Source organism: Carassius auratus, chromosome 47, assembly GCF_003368295.1.
Source record: "Carassius auratus strain Wakin chromosome 47, ASM336829v1, whole genome shotgun sequence".
Classification (NCBI taxonomy): Eukaryota; Metazoa; Chordata; class Actinopteri; order Cypriniformes; family Cyprinidae; genus Carassius; species Carassius auratus.
The window spans coordinates 662,758-684,842 of NC_039289.1; the positions used below are offsets into that span (position 1 = coordinate 662,758).

Consider the following 22,085-nt stretch of genomic DNA (forward strand, 5'->3'; position numbering starts at 1 on the left):
CGTGTTGAGTGCATCTTCGGAGCAGGCCAGGGGTCTGTCAATGTGCCAGGTGTCGGAGCAGGGAAGAAAAACATTATGCCTGGGTATTGATGTGAGGCGGGTAGATGGGAAGGGTTTGAGATTGCAGGTGTGGACCCCCAGGACTGAGTCGTTATTTGTGACTGTGACAAGTCTTGCTTCTCATTTTGGAGAATCCAAAGTAATTTAGTGTCTTTTGAATTTAGGCTTTAGGGAGCTCCCAGATGATTATTAGATCCAATCTTGGTGGGATTTAGTTCAATAGCACTGTAATTCCTCCATTTGCATAGAGATGTCTGTGTAAATCAAAGTCAATGACCTCCAAAGAAGACATAAGGTATGTTAACGTTACCTCACCCTCTGCAGATAAAGTGTGACCAGTACTGGCCAAGTAGAGGGACGGAGACCTACGGTATGATCCAAGTGACGCTCCTGGACACCATCGAACTCGCCACTTTCTGTGTGCGCACCTTCTCTCTACACAAGGTAAGACTGTTTGTGTCCACCGAAGTAGCATGCAAACCAATTCAGTCACAGTATGGGTGCCAAATATTGCTCCCAAAGAGCCAATATCCACCTAATCGGGGTCTTCAGGATTGTTAGAAACTTCCAGGGAACATTTATTGGACCTTAACCCTACAGATGCAGGATTGGACACCCCAGTCTACAAAAAAGGCATTTCCTAGATAATATGTGCTCACTTACCTAGGAACACTTTGCTTTAGACGTTTTAAAGAGTTTTACGTTGTGTATGGGCCTCTTATTTCCCTCTGGACCTTAGAGCAGACACATTACATAGTTTTGCTTTCGGGCTTCGATAGACATATGCAACTTGGATGATTGCAAACAGAAACGTTTTTCCGAAACGTTCCCAGCATTCTCATCTCGGCTGCGTACATCAACACACGCATTTTTTATAATCTCCTCATTCCACATCCATCATCTTTTAATGCTACGCCTGCCAAAGAGAGGCACTTAGCTAAGTGGCCAGAGCAAAATTGGCATCCCAGACGGCGCAGCGGTCAAGTAAACATGAAGTGGTTGGGAGCGATAGAAAGGGGTCAGCCAGTTGCACGGTCAGACCGTAACGTGAATTAAAATGGATTGAGCTTTTACTGTAGCGAAGGACACCCGTAAGACATGAACAGAAGCATTGATTAAAGTACCAAGCATGAAGAGCATGCTTATGGCGTGCTAGGACAGATAAATGAGATCTCTTCTATATCTCAATTGATTCTCCAAGACAGCACAGAAAGTAATTGGATCTTCTCAGATTTGTCCCAGTAATCCTTTAGTTTCAGAAGAAATCTTCTGAGCTATGAATGAGCAATTAACCACAGTCTAGAACAGATGTAATTAAATAGTTTTTTGTTGTTGGTTTTTTTTACTTAATGTCTATCTTCAAATACTGTTGAGGTGTTTTTGTGGCACCAAAGTTGTCTTGCATTACTGGACTGAAAAGTCAAGAGTTTGCTTACTACCCTTACACACATACTTGCAGAAACTGTAAGGTGTATTTATGTGTGCACATATCCTGCAGTCGCACACACAGTAAACCCAGAGTCATGAATTCTTAAAAACAATCCTGCACAAGCCCATCCACTGCAGAGAAACAGCCTGCAGAAAACAGCCGGGGTGGGGGTTTGGGGTGAAGTATTTGGCCAAACTGGGCCAGTTTGCTCTTAATTACATAGTTTATTTATTCATTTATTCAAAGGGAGCCTCTGTTGGAACAGCAGCGACATTGAAATGCAAAACCTTCCTTTAAAGACATCCAGAATGAGAAATAAAGGCTAACAGCTAGAACTAGTGGGTCTACTGATGTCTCTCCCTCTTCTTAATGAAATCTTCTTTGCGGCAGATGTTTCTGGCTCCCTTGTTTTGTTAAAATACACTGTAGAAGACATTTTGGTGATTGCAGAATGTGTATATCATAGTATGCTTATGACACTGGCATGAACTCATGCTGACACAATTAAATTGTGCATTGATAGAACTATGGCTAGATTTATCGCCACATTACTGGTAAGATTTATTTCTGTGCATTCAATCAACTTGGCGTCACAGCACTTGTTTTCTCTTTCAGAATGGTTCCAGTGAAAAGCGAGAGGTTCGACAGTTCCAGTTCACCGCATGGCCAGACCACGGCGTTCCCGAGTACCCCACTCCATTCCTGGCCTTTCTCAGAAGGGTGAAGACCTGCAATCCACCGGACGCCGGCCCCATCATCGCCCATTGCAGGTCTGAACCCTGTTCCTACTTGTCAGGGCTCTCGAAGCCAGAAACTGGTCAGGAAGTGTCCTTGATCAAAGTTGCAGTCAAGTTTGGCGTCGTTCCCTAAAGTTGGCCTTTGGTTCTTGGTAATGAAAGCCAACTTTCCTGCAACTTTCATCCCATACTCTGTGTTTTCAGTGCTGGCGTGGGCCGCACAGGCTGCTTTATCGTGATTGACGCCATGCTAGAGCGCATCAAGCATGAGAAGACGGTGGACATCTATGGTCACGTGACCCTTATGCGCTCCCAGAGGAACTATATGGTGCAGACGGAAGACCAGTACAGCTTCATCCACGATGCCCTCCTGGAGGCCGTTGCCTGCGGGAACACGGAGGTGGCAGCTCGTAGTCTCTTCTCCTATATCCAGAAGTTGGCTCAGGTGGAGACCGGAGAGCACGTCAGCGGCATGGAGCTGGAGTTTAAGGTAACCACAAGACATATGAAAAGTAGGAAGATAATCAAGCTAGTTACAATCGACATCGCTTTTGTTATTGTGGATACAGATGTAAAACTCCAGCTCTAGTTGTGACCGAGACAACCAAGGATTGTTGACAGCCAGAGAGGGATTGTGGAAAGGGTGAATTAACACCCGAAGACGGATGTTGAGGAGAAGCGATGTGTTCACTAATGAGCAGACAGGGATTTTGGGTTCCATTTGGCAACCAAAACCATCCCTGCAGGTTTCTGGCCTCCAATGCCTTTAAAGGTTTTCCTTCTTTCCAGTTCTTTAGCTCTTTCAGGCTTTTTCTTCACCCTTGAATGAAGTAATCCTCACAAGCTCAGGGAGAAGCATTTGGAGCATTAGTGAGGTGGCAAACCAATTAGTTTAACGATGGGTCCCAGTAGCAAGGTGGTAGCATTTCTATTTTTGAAAATCGTAGTATGAGTACCCTTACGAAAAAGAAGTTTGCTATTAGTATACTTCTTTAAAACTAAAAATAGGAAAGAATGCTTTTAGTTTACTTTTTATGTATTTCTCAGAAATGGGCTTTATGTAATTATCATAAATATACTTAAAAATGACATTTAAGTATACTGACATATACTTATGTATAAGCTTTTCCTAGAATCTGTGTTTTTATTGTTATACAGTAGAGGGCGCTAGTACACATCTTCTGCACAGAATTCCCAAAATAACACAAGTGAAGAAGAAAAAAGAAACAATGGATACTAGCACATGTAATCTAATATGATCATCTGACATGAAATAGCATCAAAATGTTAACGATATGGAATAAAATGTCGACCGATGAAGAGTAATAATTACAGTCAAACTTTGGGGTGTTGATCGACTCCATCTACGTTTTGATTATTATTCTGAAGCTAATTCATAGTCTTTTTTTCAGCTTTTTGTTCAAAATTGTATTTCTTTATTTTCTATGAAACACATTAAAGTGTTTAAAAAAGTATGCATTAAGCTAGAATAAATGTTTTTTTTTTACAAGCAGATACCCTGTTCTTTCTTTGGATGTTTTGTATTTTCAGATATTCATATAACAAAATATATACACATTAAAACCTAAATAGGGACATAGCAGTATACTTAAAGTATGATGTAAAGTTCACTTAAAGAAAACGTATGAGTATACTTGCAGTATAAAACTAATAGACTAGTAGTTTACTGAGACTATACTTCAAAGTTTGCAAAGTATTTAATTAGTAAACTATCAGTATACAGTACATATAAGTTCACTTTTAGTATAATTGCAGTACAAACTACAAACATGGAGGTAAACTAGTAGTGTACTCAAAGCTTACTACTGTTATACTTAAAAGTATTCTTTTATATTCTAGAAAGTGGGCCAATTTAGTCCCAAGGAGTATTAAAACAGTACACTTACAAGTAACTACTAGAAAACTGATATTTGTTTTCTTGCTACATAATGTATACTTAAAAATATACTTGAAATTTACTTAATTATACTTAGTAAAATTAACTTTTTCGTAAGGGTAGTATTGCGAAATGTGCTATCAAGTTGTGCATCTAGTGTTGCCAAAACACAGCTAGCTAGCTAATGTCCAATTCATTAATGAATGAGTTCTTCTAAAGAGATCAAACTATTTCGCAAAATGTCTGAATTGGTTTGCAAATTGGTCAGAAATTGTTCCTCCTGGGTAGCCCGTCAATGTAGCAAGGTAATTGAGTAGAGGTATGCCATTCTAGCCAGAAAATCAAATAACAACATGCTAGGTTTTCAGGCTAATCAACTAAAGGAATGATAAGACGGTTAGAGTTGTGCTAGGCTGGAAAATCAGCAGTATACTTGGCTACACGTCACTTTTTAAAATATACTCCAAAATACTAAATATACTCAAATATACTCCATAGTAAAATATACTATAATTTATGACTTTTATTTGTCATATTTATATGGTTAGCATGGGGGATAGAATATTTCCCAACACGATGAGAGTGGTTGCGCTAATAAGGTGCACACAAACCAAACCATGTTTAAACCTCTTTTAAACTCTACCCGCCCCAACCAAACTAGCTAAAATGTGTGTGTGTGTGTGTGTGGACGCATCCTTATTATTTCAACAGCTCGGTTCATAGCTGGCACTTCCCACCGGAATGCCTCATGCCCTTCCAGGTCCTTCTTTGAAAGCTACTCAAAGACTCAAAGGAAAGACAAACAGCCAGTGGCTGCTTCTGAAAGAAAGGGTAGAAAAGACTAGGCCTGGAGCAGGAACTGAATGGATTTATTACCGGGCAAAGGCATTACCTGGCAGAACAGAAGAGAGAGAGAGAGAGACTGCGGCACAGTTTCTAGATGTGCCAGGCTCGTCCAGTTAAAAGGAGACAATGCTTCCAGACAACTGACCTAGAAAACGGAGAAGAATTGCGGGTACTGTGGCTCGGTTGATGTTAATTGATGGTTACAAGCTCTAATTTGGATCATGAGACATGTGTACGAGGTGTATGAGCACGTACAAAACGGTGGTGTCCAGTCAGAGTATGAATACAAAGCAGCATCCTAAAAGCAACAGTGACCCATTTTGCCAATTGCCTCCAAAGTTGCATGACTTTTCAGTTTTATCGGAGCTGGGTTTCGTGCCACCTGATGGACAAAAAAATGGGAGTTTTGGTAATTATAACGGCAACGAGCATTGACAGGTTTCCTGCGAGCACAAGTAAACTGGGTCACCCAGTCTCGCCCATTTATAAACAGTCTGACACTGAGAAAAATAGAGGCATTAAACCAAAAATAAAAGGTCAGAATGGTTAAACGACTCCCATGCAGCAAGTAATGTCCTTCAAGCCTAAATATCCTTAACAGTGTTGGAAGTAAGCTGTATTCTAGTTTGGCTGGACTTCCATCAAGCACAATCAAACCTCTACAAATGATTCATAATGCAGTGGGACGACTGGTCTTCAACGAACCCAAAAGAGCCCATGTTACCCCTCTCTTTATCTCCTTGCACTGGCTACCGGTTGTGGCTCGCATCAAGTTCAAGACATTAATGCTTGTTTATAGAACAGCCACAGGCTCAGCACCCACCTACTTCCACTCACTATTACAAATCTACATCCCCTCCAGAAGTTTGAGATACGCTAGTAAGCAACGCCTCATGGTACCGTCACAAAGAGGCTCAAAATCACTTTCCAGAACATTCTCCTTCACCGTTCCTGGCTGGTGGATTGATCTTCCCACCCCTATCCGGAATGCTGAATCCCTTACGGTTTTCAAGCAAATTGGTATTACAAGCACTTCCTGTGTCTGTTTGCTTCTTTAAGAAGAATCGCTTTATGTATCCCCCAATCGTAAGTCGCTTTGGATAAAAGCATCTGCAAAATGACTAAATGTAAATGTATTTAAGCTGTAAATGTAAATGACTTGATCAGTTGTCTTTCTCTTCCCACAGCGTTTGGCGAACTCCAAAGCCCACACATCCAGATTCATAAGTGCCAATCTGCCATGCAACAAATTTAAAAACCGGCTGGTAAACATCATGCCGTATGAGAGCACTCGAGTGTGCTTGCAGCCAATCAGAGGGCTGGAAGGATCCGACTATATCAACTCTAGCTTCATTGACGGATACAGGTACTGCAACAGTGATCTACAGTGGGAAAGCAATTCAGAGCACCTTAATTCACAGGAACTCACTTTCTCTTTCCTGTAGACAACAGAAGGCTTATATAGCCACACAAGGCCCATTAGCGGAGACCACTGAAGACTTCTGGAGGATGTTGTGGGAGAACAACTCCACCATCGTGGTGATGCTGACCAAACTGAGGGAGATGGGACGAGTGAGTGTCTCTCTCTTTAAGACAATTGGTTTTTAGGCTCCAGAACACGTGATTTAATCATGTTTCCGTTTGTTTTTGCAGGAGAAGTGCCACCAGTACTGGCCGGCGGAGCGCTCCGCTAGATATCAGTACTTTGTGGTGGATCCGATGGCGGAGTACAACATGCCTCAGTACATCCTCAGAGAGTTTAAAGTGACCGATGCTCGGGTGAGTCCTGGAATACAATAAAAACATATCGTGCCGAATGGTTCTGAACGATTACTGCTTTCATATACATTTCCTGAATTATTTACATGGTATTTTGGGGTACTTCAGAGAATATCATGGTTTTCTTATGTTAGTTTGGACATTTACGGTGATATTCTTGGAAGTACCATTTAAAAGCCATTATATCGCCAAGGTATTTCCAAGAGTATTGTGGCATTAATATGGTACATGTCCAAAAACCAAAGTGTTATCATGGTACCACGTATGAAATAATCTAATACTGTGGTACTTTGACATTGTGATGTTAAATATTACTATATTTACATACCATAGTACTCCAAGACTTTTCAAAGAATGTCATGTTTTCTTGAAATCATGAGGGGAAAATATGGTAATACCATGGTATGTTCATGATTACCATGTATATACCATTTTACTGCAAAGAGTGTCATGGTATTATCATGAATTATATCTAATAAACAGTAAATTATGTATTAAATACAGTAATAATGATACTAATAATATTATTTTTAATTTATATATTATTTATATTAAATGTATTTTATATATAAATTAAATAAAAATGTTTATTGTTTACTGCAATTAGCAATAATATATTCTTTATATTTTATTTGTATTATAATTTTAATTATATTTTGGGTTTTTTATTTATATATATATATATATATATTTTATAATGTACATCCTGCATTAAAAACATGGTAATGCTATGGTATATTATTATTTATTTATTTATTAAAATATAAATCTAAGATGTCTGTATTTTTATTATTTGCATTTTTACATTATATAATTGTTTTATTTGTATTATAGTTTTAAGCATAATTTTAGTATTAATAATATTTAGTATTTATAATTTCTAACTAATATGTACAAATAAATATTGATGTAAATCATGCCATAAAAACAAGATAATACCACATCATTGTTTTCGGAAGCAGATTATATCAATTTCAAGTTCTCTATCCATTCTGAGCCAAAATACTGTTAGATGCCTTAAATTCTTGCTTCCCATGAGTCTCAGCGGTAGGTCTTTCTTCAGAAATGGCTGAATATCCCATCAAGCGAGCGACTGCTGGAAGAACCGCTTATTTAATGACTCGAAACACTCTGAGCGGACAGACCCAAGACCAAACGAGCATCACTCCAGCCGAGCACTTTAATTGTGATTGAATCATCCAGGCAGGCTCTCCAGTAATCAGACTGCAGTGAGAATCAAAGAGAGCTTTAATCAGAGCCGACTGGAGGAGGCGGGGCCTGGACTGAGGCATGATGGGACGTCACGTACTTAATCACACGATTGGACACACATTGCTCGGCCTGTAGGGTGTGCTCACCATTCGGTCCGGGCTCTTTTACGCCTCGTTTTCTTTCACCCTTCTCATGTCGGAGCAGAAACACACTGCTTGTTGCAGTTAATCAAACGGAGAAGAATAAAGACACAGCGCAAGACTCTTTTCAAGATGATTTATGTAGACGATATTCAGTTTATATGTTGCTGTTTATGTATTTTTTCTGAAATTACTTATAGGTGTCAATCAAAAGAACCATCATTTTGCCTAATGCTGTTGTTGCAAAGTTACTGTATAGTGTGTGTGTGTGTTTGTTTTAATGTACAAAAGCAAGAATATTTATTTTAATTAATATTATAATAATTAAATATAGCATTAAATTATTAATAATATTATATTATATTACTATGCTATTAGTAATAATATTATACTATAAATAAATTATATTTTATACATTTTTTATAAAAAGGCATTTGTTAACCTGGTTTTATTAACTTATATATAAAGAGTGTGTGTACAATTCCAATTGTATTTTTGGTATCATTTTAATAAATATATATATATATATATATATATATATATATATATATATATATATATATATATATATATATACATATATATATATATATATATATATATATATATATATTTTTTTTTTTTTTTTTTTACTAAAACTGGAATTCCAATTTTTATACAAATAAATATTGATGCAAAGTAAAGTTGCGTAGTAAAAAATTATATTTATCATTAATTAATATAATAATAATATATATTTTTATAATACAAAATTATTGTAATATATAATATTTGTTATATAGTATTTTTATTAATATTGATATTTTATTTAATATCAGGTTTATATTACTTATAATTTGAGTTCCTGCTTATATTTATTAATTTATAATTTAAAAAGTGTGTGTATGTGTATTCTTTTATTAATTTTTTTCAATATCATTTTAATATTATATATACTCCCAAAACAATGTAATATAAAAAAACATGAATTAAAAAAAATATATATATATAGAATTTTAATTACAGTTTTGAATATCAAAATAAAATGTATATAACTGTTTATATAAACACAATAAAAATAATTGTAAATATACTAATTGAATATTTGATTAATTATTGAAAATTATTAACATGTTGATATTTCAAATTATTAAACGTTAAACAAATTTGTAAATATCCTTAAAATAAAATGAACCAAGTAATAGTCAAGTTTCATGTGATCAACAGAAACATAGTTCGATCCTTTTCTTTACAAAAGCACAAAAATTTAAATAACCCCCGCCAGAGGATATATAACTTTTGAGGAAGCGTCCGAGTGTTGGTGTGTGATCCAGAAAGCCTTGCGTTAGACTGTGTTTGATCCTTCAGACTCTGAATATCTCCGTCCTCTTCTGTGAAAGCTTTAATGGTGTCTGGTTCTGCCTGAGCTTCCCTTCGATCGTTTCGGCCGCCGCTCTCTTCTCCTCTCCTCTCATCCGTCAGGGTTTCTCCAAACCATCGATCAGCCGTTTAGCAGCGTCTCCTCGAGATGACGCTTGATTTCCCTCAAAGTTCGGCCGCAGATGTTTAAATCCCGCGTCCGTTCGGATAAAGCCATCCGTCCAGCCCCTGTCCTGTGAAACCACAATGATGGTGGGAGTCAAAGAGACTGGCGTTTATGTGTGTTTGTGTTTTTCTCTCAGGACGGCCAGTCCAGGACCGTTCGGCAGTTCCAGTTCACCGACTGGCCGGAGCAGGGCGTTCCCAAATCAGGAGAGGGATTCATTGACTTCATCGGACAGGTGCATAAAACTAAGGAGCAGTTTGGACAAGACGGGCCCATTTCTGTCCACTGCAGGTGAATACACATTTATTATCCAGCGTGTGTGTTTATGGAGCGACAGAAGGCTAGAGTTGCTTTCCTTTCCTTTTATCTCTCATCCATCTTTATCTCCGTCTCTCCGTCTTCAGCTTCTGCTTCACGTGGCGCCGTGTCTCTGGTTTTGGTCCTTTCGGATCTTGAAGGCATTGCATCATCTTGTGTTCCAGTAAAAATATCGAAACATTTTAAAATCGAGATGCAGAAATGACACACTAAGTATTTTTTCCCGGACAAATGTATCAAAATTAAGTTACGTTTAAATAATCCTGCCTTTCCTTCAAATGAAGTTTATTTTTCTGACTCTACTGGCAGATATTTATTCTTGTTTTAAACTTAAATTCACTTCATTTTGATGAATTCTTCAGAAAACAGCACTTAAATATTTCTCTGCTCAACTAATTCAGTTTATGAATAGTACTGGAAAACGAGAAAACATCGAAACTCAAAAAAACTAACTCTGTTATCTATATTAACATTGTTATATTAGTATTTAATACTGTAATTACAATTTACTTGTTTTCATTATATATTAAATATAAAAAGTTTTTCAAGTAATTATTATTGTGTTAATACACTTAATTAACCCTTCAGAAAACAACACTTAAAATTGTCAAGTAAATATAATTTGATTTATGAATTTTAAGATATTCATACTGGAAAATGACAGAAATAACATTTTTGGCAGGATATATAAATAAAAAAAATATTAAAATTAATTTAAATCATTACATGCAAATGTGCTTGCCAAGTGAATTTGTCTTGTTTTATGAATGTTTTTCCATCAGAAAATGAATTAATAATTGATTTTAAATGTGGTTCTTTTTGTCTTTGACGAGGTTTGAGGTTTTTTGGTGCTGGTTTAATCTTTCTCTCGTATTCCTCTCCTCTCCATCCATCTCTCCCCAGATTTCATATCTAATAGAGCCACATGGTTCAGTCATTAATTGCATGATTACGTCGACTGAATGGAAGTGTTAATCCTTCACGGCTGTCAGATCTGAAAGTCTGTCTGTTTAACCAGCGTTGGGTTTTAGTCTGCGACCGGCTGCCAACCCAACCACTTCTCTCCATCTTTTCTTTTCTTTTCTTTTCTTCAGCCTTCTTTCTGTAGGGTTCTGGCAGCATGGATGGACAGAAACGTCAAAAGCGTTTTGTTTTCCTGACAGTGACAGTCGTGAGACTCTGAAGCAGTTTTTCATTAGATTGCCCGACTCTTCTGCCGAGGTTACATCACTGTAACGGCGCGTCGTGATTGGTTGTGCATCTAAACCAATCAGAGGCCGTCCTTCGCTGCTTTCCCAAGCCGTTTGTCACTTTCAATCTTGCCAAGTGGAGGCAAAGCCGAAAATAATCCCGTTGTCAAATCAATTATTGTTGGCTTGGTGAAATCACTCTGCGCTAAAGCAGCTTATGAAGCCAGCTTTAAAAATCAGACTTAAGACTCCTCCTATTTCAAGCGCTGTCACAACGAGACGAGTTTAGCGCTCGCGCGTGTTTGTCCAAACTAAACCAGTGGGATTTGTTCTGCTGCTGTTTAAATAGATGGCTATTGGGTGAATTCAGAGTAGTATACTAGCAAGGGTTTTTGAAATAGTGTAGTATGCATTATGTATAATGTGCATAACATGCAAGAGCACACTGTGTGGAATACTGTATCCCAGAATGCAATGCACTTGAACATCCACAAATGAATAGACATGATTTGTTAGACCACTAAAACTTGTTTAATACCAAAGTCTGATTGATTGATTGATTGATTGATTGACTGATTTAGCATAGGGCATTTTATATTTTTTTTAAATATTCACATACTTATTTTTATTGCTCCTTAAATATTTTATTTGTTTATTTGTTTTGTTGATTTTAGTATTTTTATAGTCTTTTTAAGTCTACATATTTATATTTTGTTTAATTATTTATTTATTGTTCTTTTATCATTATTTTATGTGTATTGTATTTATTATAAATGGATTTAAGTGGGGACTTTTTTTATTTCGTTTATTTAGGCATTTTATATCTAATTTTAAACCATTTATTATTTTATTTTTGTATTGTTATTATATATATATATATATTTTTTTTTTTATGGAATAATAAAAATATATATATATTTCTGAGACGTTAACTTACAGTGTGGTGAGGTCATGTGACAACACTACATACTTATTTCCATAACTAGTTTCAAATACTAATTTCAAATGGAGGAATGCTATGTAGCAGTATAATGATATTACATTTCATACAGATATATAGTAAACATATCTTGCTTTATGGGTTTAAAAAAAATGGATGGATTCAGGAAAGATGCAACAACATTACTGCTTAGTGTTTCACATCCTAATTTCATGTATGTTACTACCATGCAGGAAAAATGAGGCTCACAAACCAAACTTTTTTTACTGTACCATCATCAGTTCTTGGTTTCAGAGAGTGTTTTTAACACAAGCTTGTGCTTTCCTCAATGCAGTGCTGGTGTGGGCCGGACTGGGGTCTTCATCACGCTAAGCATTGTGCTGGAGAGGATGCGCTACGAGGGGGTGGTGGACATCTTCCAGACGGTCAAAATGCTGAGAACACAACGGCCAGCAATGGTGCAAACAGAGGTGAGAGTCCAGAGCTTCTGATTTCCTGCAGATTGTCTTGTTTAATTGCTGGACGTTTGGCAAACTCAAGTAATAGCAAACACTTATGCTAATGCTTTTGTGTTTGCTTTACAGGACGAGTACCAGTTTTGCTATCAAGCAGCTCTGGAGTACCTTGGAAGTTTTGATCACTATGCAACGTAAAAAGCCATTTTTTTCCCCCGACCAACAACCCCCCTCCCCACAACAGCCTCCTGAGCCATAAAAAACTTGCTTGAAAACATGAAACGATGACAACTATACACAATTCTTACCATTTTTTTCGAATAATCATCTTTTGGAACCAATCAAAATGCCTCGTGCGTAACCCCAATTGGACAAGCAACACTGGAGAAGTGCAAATGAATCCCAAACCCTTCTACATCCCAAGCTCGTGAAGGAGGAACCAATCGTTTTGGCTCTGGCTGTAGGTGTCTGGGTGTCGGACCACTAACCTTACCTCAAGTGTTCTGACATGGAGGACAAACATCGTTTCGTTTCAAACTAACTCTGTGAACATATTACAAAAAGACGTGAAGGAAAAGTTGGTGAGATACAACAGGTGCACATATTAAAGTATAGATTATGAGCACCTGATTCATTGGCATTTAAAATCCTTTTTTGTTTATTAAAATGGAAACGTTTTCATTGAAAGGACAAGTATCAGTCTAGTAGAGGACTTCACTGATGTCTTCAATGGGGAAGTTGGTGCAACAGTACAAACAAGACTTCTTTTGCTGCTCACGTCTTGGGTCCAAGCCTCTCTTTTTGGGAAAAAATTGGGAGCCACTTTAGAAGCAATTCAAGGCAAAATGTTCATCCACTTGAGAACATAACCCTCCTCTTGAAACCACTGAAGTCGCCAAACAAGAAGTCGACACGTCAAATACCTAATCACATCAGTTTCTTGAAGTGGGGACAACTTTTTTGGTGCTTTCAAAGACATGCTAGTGAACATTTCTGCCAATGTAGCTCCTATCCTCCACCTCTCGAGAGCCAATTGGAGCGTGAAATGTTATGTCAACTAGACATTAGGACCAGAGGATCCAGCAAAGAAAGTCTTGAGTTTCTTTGGTGCAATGTAGCTCCATTTCCATCCTCAAGAGCCAATGGGAGCATGACATGTTGCATCAGCTGGAGATTAGGATGAGAAGGAACCATCAAGAAAGTCTTGAGTTTCTTTGGCTGAATACATCCGATACATTGACTGGTCTCTCCGTTGACGTAATCCATGTATTTGGCGCACGGGATAGGGGATGCGTGGCTAAATCTTTCTTTGACGTCCCCAGTGAACAACGTTCTTTCCCATATTTCAATCAACTTTTTGTCTTACAATTGTTTTTTTTTTGCTTTAGTTTTTCTCTTGATACCAAACATGCTGCTTTTGCTCCATTATGCTGTACGTGAGAGTCTGATTCAATGGACACAAGTGTGCGAGAGCATGATTACGTGTGTTGCTCCCACCAGTCAATCCATTTCCTTATGCCTCAACAGTCGCCCAGGATGAAATAGCATGTATTTTATCATCATCAACGACCCGTTCCTGGTTACTTTGGGATTTCTTGCGTTTATTTGTTGGTTGTTTTTGAGGTGTTTCGTCAATGGATTTTGGCTAATGAAAAGCAAGAAGCAGGCATAGGTTTGCACCCTGAAATTGCAGTACAACTATCTTGTGAAACTGTTGTTGTAGGTGGGACTGTTTTACACACTCATGCGTATGCGTATGAGGGGGAGGGGCCTGCACTCCGCCGTTAGAGCTGATTGGCTGTACTGGAGAATGCTTGAACATGGAGTGTTCTGATTGGTGAGAGAATGAAAGGAGCCGTGTGTAATCTAATTTCCAAAAAGCCTTATTCTTGTAACATTATAGAGAAAAAAAATGAAATACATTATTGTTGTATTATTTTGACTATTATTTTCTTAACAGACATTTGATTTCTCGGTTTAATGTTTTGCTTTTTTTTTTTTAGCAAAGATACTGTACTCTTTTTTTAGTATTATTAGAAAGAAAAATTATGCTCATTTTGCTCATTTTACGTTAAAAGACATTCTATTTTTTCACTGTAGAAATGTAATGTGAGATGTGTTTGTGTGCATGTATACATAGACGAATGGGACAGGAATGTATACATACACACTCACATATAGTATATTTAAATGCAGAATATAAAGATGTATCCAAATCTTCATATGAATAGCCATTTTTGTTTTCGTTTTTGAAGCGGGCGCTCATTTTTATACCACCATGAAATTATGAAAACTGTGTGTATGAAATCATAATTGACTTTTTATTTGGTTTTGTTTTAGAAAAATACACAAATTTCCCATAAATCATTGCAGGGAGAGCTTTAACTTCCTGTTGCCCAATAATGAAGGTTGGATAATGATTGCAATCCTGTTGTTGTTCATCAATAGTGCGAGTATGAACTGAAGTATTACTTTTATAAAAGACGTACAACTGGTTTACTAAATACTGAATTGAACAACAACAAAAAAACATTTAAATGCAATCATCTCTACTTTCCAAATTTTACTTAAAAATAAAAAAACACTAAAAAATAATTTTGTTACAGCCCATATCTGTGAAAGCTTTTTGAAACATTTGATTTTGTCTTTTTACTTTTCAAACCACCGAATGTTCAATCGTTTGTTGATATCAACTATGATTCTGAATATAATGCCTGTAAATAAACAAATATATATGTATTTGTATAATTTGACCCTGAATATTTCTGTCTTTGAACAAAACTGAGATAACCAACAAAAAATGTTTATGCTAATGGAAACCCTGCACAGTTTTGAAAGAAGCTTTGTCTCATGCTAACAGCTCTGTTTATCTCTCGCTCTTCACTTCATTTCTTTTTTCCTGATCCATTTGTTCATTTTTTCCCCAACTCTTCACTTTTTTCCCTTATCGTAGCCAACACACACTGCAGTCCAGTGGTGAGAGAAATCACGCAGCTTTTTTTCCCAATAGATTTGGTGCATCACTCTTTTATTTTTATTTTTTGTAAGATCCCTAATACATGTCTGTCAGATTTTACTCCAAAATCAAAAAGCATAAAGTAAATAAAACTTAATTTTACAGATTTTTAAAAGACTTTCACCACAAAAATCACAGTATTTCTCATTATTCAGTGGTGATTATAATTATTGCACATGCAACAAATTGTTTTTAATCAATTATTTTTATGTTTTTCACATTATAGTAATGTGAATTTTTTTAAAATTTGAATTTTGGGGGAACTATGGTAATATTGTATGGTTGGGGGAATAAATGTTTGTTTGTTTGTTTGTTTTTGTTTTTTGGAGTGAAATTGGACAAAGCAATATATTGGAAATATTTTATGAGATTCAGGAGCTTTTACCTATCCCGAAACTAAAGCAGTAATCATTTTGTGTTTTTTTTTTTTTTGTAATTCTGAGTGACTCTGTTGTTAGATTGGGATCAAGAAGGACTTATAAAATGCCCAGTGCCTATAAAATGCCATATGAACAGCAAGAGCGAACTGCCTTGAATTGGTTGCGCGTTTGGTGATTAGCTTCAAGTCATCATCACTAGTTTAAACACACACACGTCTCTCACAACTGCTTCTGCACTTCATCTTTTTTTAATTAGTAGTTCATTGCTAGATGTTTACAGCTACCATTTTAAGTTCACTTTTATAATTTAGTTTGTTACGTTGAGGGGACGAAGTACGAGAGAACATGGAATCTGGAAATTCCAGTGCTGCCTTTTAAACTGTTGGGAGTTTTGTGTGTTTCTAACAAACTTTTCCTTGGAAGGGAAAAAAAAAATGCAAAGGACACTCATGCGATTGGACTTGTTGGACTGATCTCTGAAAACTATGACGGTAAAAGTTCTCTGAAGTCCTGTTGGTCTCCTCAACGTAAGGACGTTCAACAACAGGAGCCAAAGGTGTGATTCGATTAGTCTACAAACAACGAAGAAACAATAAACTAAAGTGAACGTATTAAAACCACGGCCAACAAAAACGAAGAAAAAAGCCAAACGTGAAAATAGTTTATCTTTGTACGAAGGCCAAGTGCTATCGCTTTCGAACTGTTACTTCTGACGAACACAATAACTGGTTTGAAACCACTGTGTATGTAGATATGTTGACTTTGTATTAAAGAAATGTTGTCTGAAAATACTGGTGTGCCTCGTATTTGATCTGGAAATATTCATGGACGTAGTTAACGTTAAGTCTAGCATTAGGTTTCCATGGGATCATTAAAATTTCATGAGCTCAGTTTGACAAGACAGATGGCGAAATAAATTTGCTTATCCTCCACATATATACGAGAACCAATCAGCTGTCATCGCACATGGCATCTTAACAGAACCATCAATTACTTCACAATCTGGCCTGATACCTGAATGGTAAACACATCCATAAACTCAACATGCTCTTAATCTAATCATCTCATCCTGGTGCATTTTGCCACCCGCTGCCTGCAATTTTAACATCGCAACCCTGGGATGTAAATAACATGTAGAATGACTACAAATGTGTGCATAAACCAGTGGAGAAAGCAGTTGTTTGATTGTTTTGACGCCCAATTATATGCATTATCAATAGCGTTTGAAAAGTCAGTTGAGGAAGTGAGTACGATATTCTAGGAAGCTTTAAATATCACCTCACAGTCAGTATTTGGTGCAAATCTTCAACAAATGCCACTGGGCTCGTCTGGAGGTTTGAACCGTTCATCTCATGCTTTTGCTATTGATGCTGCTGAAGACGAGAGAACAAAATGTTGGTTTATGTTCAACATGAAATCTTTGTTAAAATCCTAGTGTTAAATACAAAAGAAAAGGTGAAGGAGATCTGGGGCTAATTGCTTTTCTCGTCAGTCATCTAACTCATTAGCACTGTTCCTTGGGAGCCCATCAAAGCGCCGTTTGCATCTGAGCAGCCAAAAGCCATGGAAATTTCAAATAAATGAGAACGAAGTAAATTGGACCATCCGCCGCCCGTGGCAGAGCTGAGCTACAAATGGCACATCAATTGAATCAAGCCATGGAAGAGTAATCCTGGAGAAAGAGCCAGACATCATCTTTGAGAGATCAACAAGATAGAATGTCTTTTGCTCAGAATAAATGCTTGGAAATTATTCAATGCACTTGTATTCAGATCTAATCAATGCTGTATTCTCTCAAATGCATTTGATTACAACAATAGTTTGAACGCTGATTCTTGAGACATGTGATAATACATGTTTGCATGGTATTTGTTCTGGAAAAGGTAACATTTATGCTTTAATGTGAGTCGGAATGATTTCGAATGTTTCTAACACGCGTCCAAATTTCCATTTGTTTTACAGAAATGTGGATGTTATCACTCGCTCCATCTGAAACCACCATTATTTTATTTTTTAAAAAATCCTTTTCGCAGCATGTTTCAGTTATTGATGAAAGCATTTCAGAAATGTGATGGCTTGTTCTTGAACATCTTTGCATTTATCACCAAGTTCAGCAACAGATTTTGGTAAGTAATTGGGCTGACCTTTTATTTCAGCACTGTTTGTCAGAATCATCACATAAAATGTTAAGAATTTCTGGGAATTTGTAGATATTTTCCCTTGCTTTGGTAAAGTGACGTTACAAAAACAAAATGGCTGCTGCACTCGAATGTTGATAGGCCTACAGCAATCACTTTATGCCTGTTTTCAGTTTGAAACCACTTTTCTCGATTCATTCACATTCAATATTTGCCTCATTTTAGTCCTAAAGTCGCACATTTTGTGAGACAACAGGTTGCAACCAAACATATCTAGCGACAGTTGTTCACATGATAATTTGTTCGGCATGTGCAATTTGTTTGTTTGCTAGCTTGCTTTGTTTGTTTTGTGTGCAGATGTTAGCAAAGAAGGGAGTTAATCGTTATACGCCTGAAGTCGAAACAGCTCAGTTCAGTCCCGGGGCCCCATTACAGATGTTTCTGGAGCGCAAACATATGATCAAATGTTACTGAATTCCGCTTTAAGTATCTCGGACTGCGGTTTGAGCTTTCTGTTATGCTAATCCAATTTTTATGCGACCTTAAACCAAGACCTATTTTGGGGAAGCAAATGAATTCTTTCTTTTAAAAAAATTCGCTTGAATACACTTACGGTTTATCTCGGCGAGAGGAGAGTGGCTGCTCTCCGAGTTTATTATGCAAATGAGACAATTTGACAGATTGCGCGCAACCCTTCATAATCACTGTTCACGGACTGCTTGCTGCGGCACGGGCGCGCGCGTTTATAGGAAGCTGGGCTCTTTTAACTAAATATGCTCTCGAAATCGCCGCGGGAGTTTCACTCGTTCATTCTGGTCAGTGTTTACATCCATCCGCAAGCTCATGTGAGCTCAGCTTTACAGAAACTCGCTGATCAGATCACAGAGACAGAACAACAACACCCTGACTCTGTTTTAATCATTCTCGGGGACTTTAATAAAGCCAATCTGTCCCGTGAACTGCCAAAATACAGACAGCATGTTACATGTCCCACAAGAGACAGTAATATATTGGATCACTGTTACACCACAATAAAGGATGCATTTCACTCTGTTCCACGAGCAGCTTTGGGACGTTCTGATCACCTTCTGGTTCATCTTATACCGACCTACAGGCAGAAACTAAAATCAGCTAAACCTGTATCAAGGACTGTAAAAAGATGGACTAATGAAGCAGGGCAGGATTTACAATCTTGTTTTGACCTCACTGATTGGAGTGTTTTTGAAGCTGCTGCCACTGATCTGGATGAACTCACAGAGACCGTAACATCATATATCAGTTTCTGTGAGGATATGTGTATTCCTACAAAGACTCAACTAATTTACAATAATGACAAACCGTGGTTCACTGCAAAACTCAGACAGCTCCGTCAGGCCAAAGAAGATGCTTACGTGAAGGGGGACAATGTCTTGTATAAACAGGCTAAATACACATTGGAAAAGGAGATCAAAGTGGCAAAGAGGAATTATTCTGAAAAAATAAGGACTCAGTTCACTTCCAACGACTCCGCATCAGTGTGGAAAAGTCTAAAGAAGATCACCAATTACAAGACACCACCCCCCAGCACCGTAGAGAATCAACGACTGGCAGACGATCTGAACGAGTTTTACTGCAGGTTTGAAAGAACACCCATCACCTGCCCTGAACGCCTCCCCACACAACCATTCACACCCTTCACAACTCCTGCAACCAGCCCTGAATGCCTCTCCAAACTACCGTTCACACCATTAACAGCTCCTGCAACCCATCCTGAACACCTCTCCAATCAAGCACTCTCACCATTCTCACCTCCTGCATCCCCCCTCTCCCCCACACCTGCAATTCAGATCAGCGAGGATGCGGTGCGCCAGGTCTTCCGGAAGCAGAAAAGGAAAAAAGCACCAGGCCCAGATTGTGTTACACCAGCCTGTCTGAAATCCTGTGCTGACCAGCTGGCCCCCATCTTCACACAGATCTTCAACAGATCGCTGGAGCTGTGCGAAGTTTAACCTGCCACAGGAGCTGCTGAAACAGTTCTACTCCACCATCATTGAATCCATCCTCTGCACTTCAGTAACTGTCTGGTTCAGCTCAGCTTCTAAATCTGACCTCAGAAGACTACAGAGAGTGGTCCGGACTGCTGAGCGAATCATCGGTTCAACTCTCCCATCTATTCAAGAACTGTCATTTGTATATTGTCATTCACTGTCAACATATTTGTATTTTTTATTCTTCTATTATGTGTTTTATGTTCTGTCGCTGTCATTCTGTTGTACTGCGGAGCTTCCGTCACGAAAACAAATTCCTCGTATGTGTAAACATACCTGGCAATAAAGCTCATTCTGAAACACTTACAGAGCGTTTGTGCTGCTGGGTCAATAGCTTTTATTGAACCTGGAACATGTTTCTGGCTAACTATAACCTTATGTTGACTTACTCGAAATAATTGAGTTGAGTTGCACGACCAACAAGCGTCATTGTGCTTTTTGTTATAGCTATTGGCAACTGTAGTGCACTACACTATCATTCAGTATTGAACTCGTTTCTCACAACTACCCGCCATTATCTACTACGCATGCGCGGAATATGTGTAATTTGTGAAATATATTTAGTGTTTTTGTCACCGTGCATATTTGTTCATTTTGCTCAGTGTAATAGAGTTATGAACACAGCTAAACGTTTATAGTGTCTATTTTATAATTGCACATCAAGTGTTTTATTGTGTGCTCTCAACTAATAGGCTTACAACGTGTGCAAGTGGATGGATGAACTTCATTGTGTGCTATATGAGGCTGAAATTTGTGAAGGTAGTAGCATTATTCGAAATCACTTGTGTGTCAGATGTTTTCATTAAACTCACGGAGATGAACTAAAGCATTTCTCTGCACTCTAAAGAGTACACTACATGTCTCAGTTTGTCTGTGGGCTTTAGTTTTATTCACTAGCATGACACTGTGCTGTCCTCTTGTGACAGAAACTGGAAACGATATCTCTTACTTCAAAACAAAGCCTGAAGGAATTCGCTATGATTTCCCGCCCAAATAGGTTCTTGCTCATAATGGACTCTAAAGATGTTTTTTATATATATAATAAATAATGTACCCGATTATATAATAACAGTTATGGGAAATGATACAAGATATATTATATAAACGGATTCTGTGGTAATGACAAAAACATCTAATCTCAAGTGTGTTTTTTCTTTCTTTCTTATTTGAACATAATTCGCTCCTGAAATGCTCTGCTAGCTGTGACATCTCAAGGTTTCCAGAGTTCCAGTCCATCTGTGGATATTTCAGTTGACTAAATAACCTTCATTTATATTAACACATTTCATGTTTATTTATAAGAGGAATGTGGATGAAGATAACATGCGATAGAATTGCATCATAAACTGGTTCTCATTACATATTCTCATTACATAATCTGGTATAATACTAACTCGTATTTTGAAATATTCCATAGTATTCTTAAGAATTCAGTGCTATTTTTAAGATTTTCAACCTTGGTATTTCCAATATATATATATATATATATATATATATATATATATATATATATATATATATATATATATATATATATATATATATATATATATAAACATGGTACTATCATAGTATATATTTCCTAAAAAAGGGTACAAAACCTGTTCATAATTGCTACTGTTATGTAAGCAGTAGCAAAAGGATTCTACATAAAACACTGTATGCAGATACTTCTGACCTCTGACTGGCCAATCCAAGTGCCACTCCAAAATTAAATATACTACTATCTCATTTTCTTTGTTTAATTATACTGAAAGTTGCATTAATTTTAGCCTCAAAATCTCGTCAGGTGTAGCTTCCAGCATCTGCTAACCCTTCTGGGGGGGGGGGGACGGACGGCTAAGACCAGCTAAAACCACAAATACCATGGTTAAACTATGGTTAATTTAGCAAAACCATGGTTAATTTGTTGTTACCATGGTTTAACTATAGTAACAATGTTTTTTTTTTTTTTTTTTTTTTTTTTGTAGTAAAACCATGGTGAATTTTTGTAAGG

At 37.3% G+C, this 22,085-nt stretch overlaps 1 protein-coding gene across 40 annotated transcripts in view; it reads left to right on the forward strand.

The window, feature by feature from the left end:
• The window catches only part of ptprsa (protein tyrosine phosphatase receptor type Sa), a 178,410-nt gene extending 161,697 nt beyond the window's left edge, over nucleotides 1–16,713 (forward strand). For all 40 annotated transcript variants that reach the window (XM_026235473.1, XM_026235471.1, XM_026235475.1 and 37 more), the window contains 9 exons: nucleotides 385–504; nucleotides 2,105–2,259; nucleotides 2,431–2,716; nucleotides 6,157–6,335; nucleotides 6,415–6,541; nucleotides 6,623–6,748; nucleotides 9,762–9,916; nucleotides 12,408–12,543; nucleotides 12,658–16,713. In XM_026235473.1, coding sequence (XP_026091258.1) covers nucleotides 385–504; nucleotides 2,105–2,259; nucleotides 2,431–2,716; nucleotides 6,157–6,335; nucleotides 6,415–6,541; nucleotides 6,623–6,748; nucleotides 9,762–9,916; nucleotides 12,408–12,543; nucleotides 12,658–12,726 — 1,353 coding nt within the window. In that variant the 3' untranslated portion in view covers nucleotides 12,727–16,713. The remainder of the gene's footprint in view (nucleotides 1–384; nucleotides 505–2,104; nucleotides 2,260–2,430; nucleotides 2,717–6,156; nucleotides 6,336–6,414; nucleotides 6,542–6,622; nucleotides 6,749–9,761; nucleotides 9,917–12,407; nucleotides 12,544–12,657) is intronic.
• The last annotated feature ends 5,372 nt before the right edge of the window (nucleotides 16,714–22,085 follow it).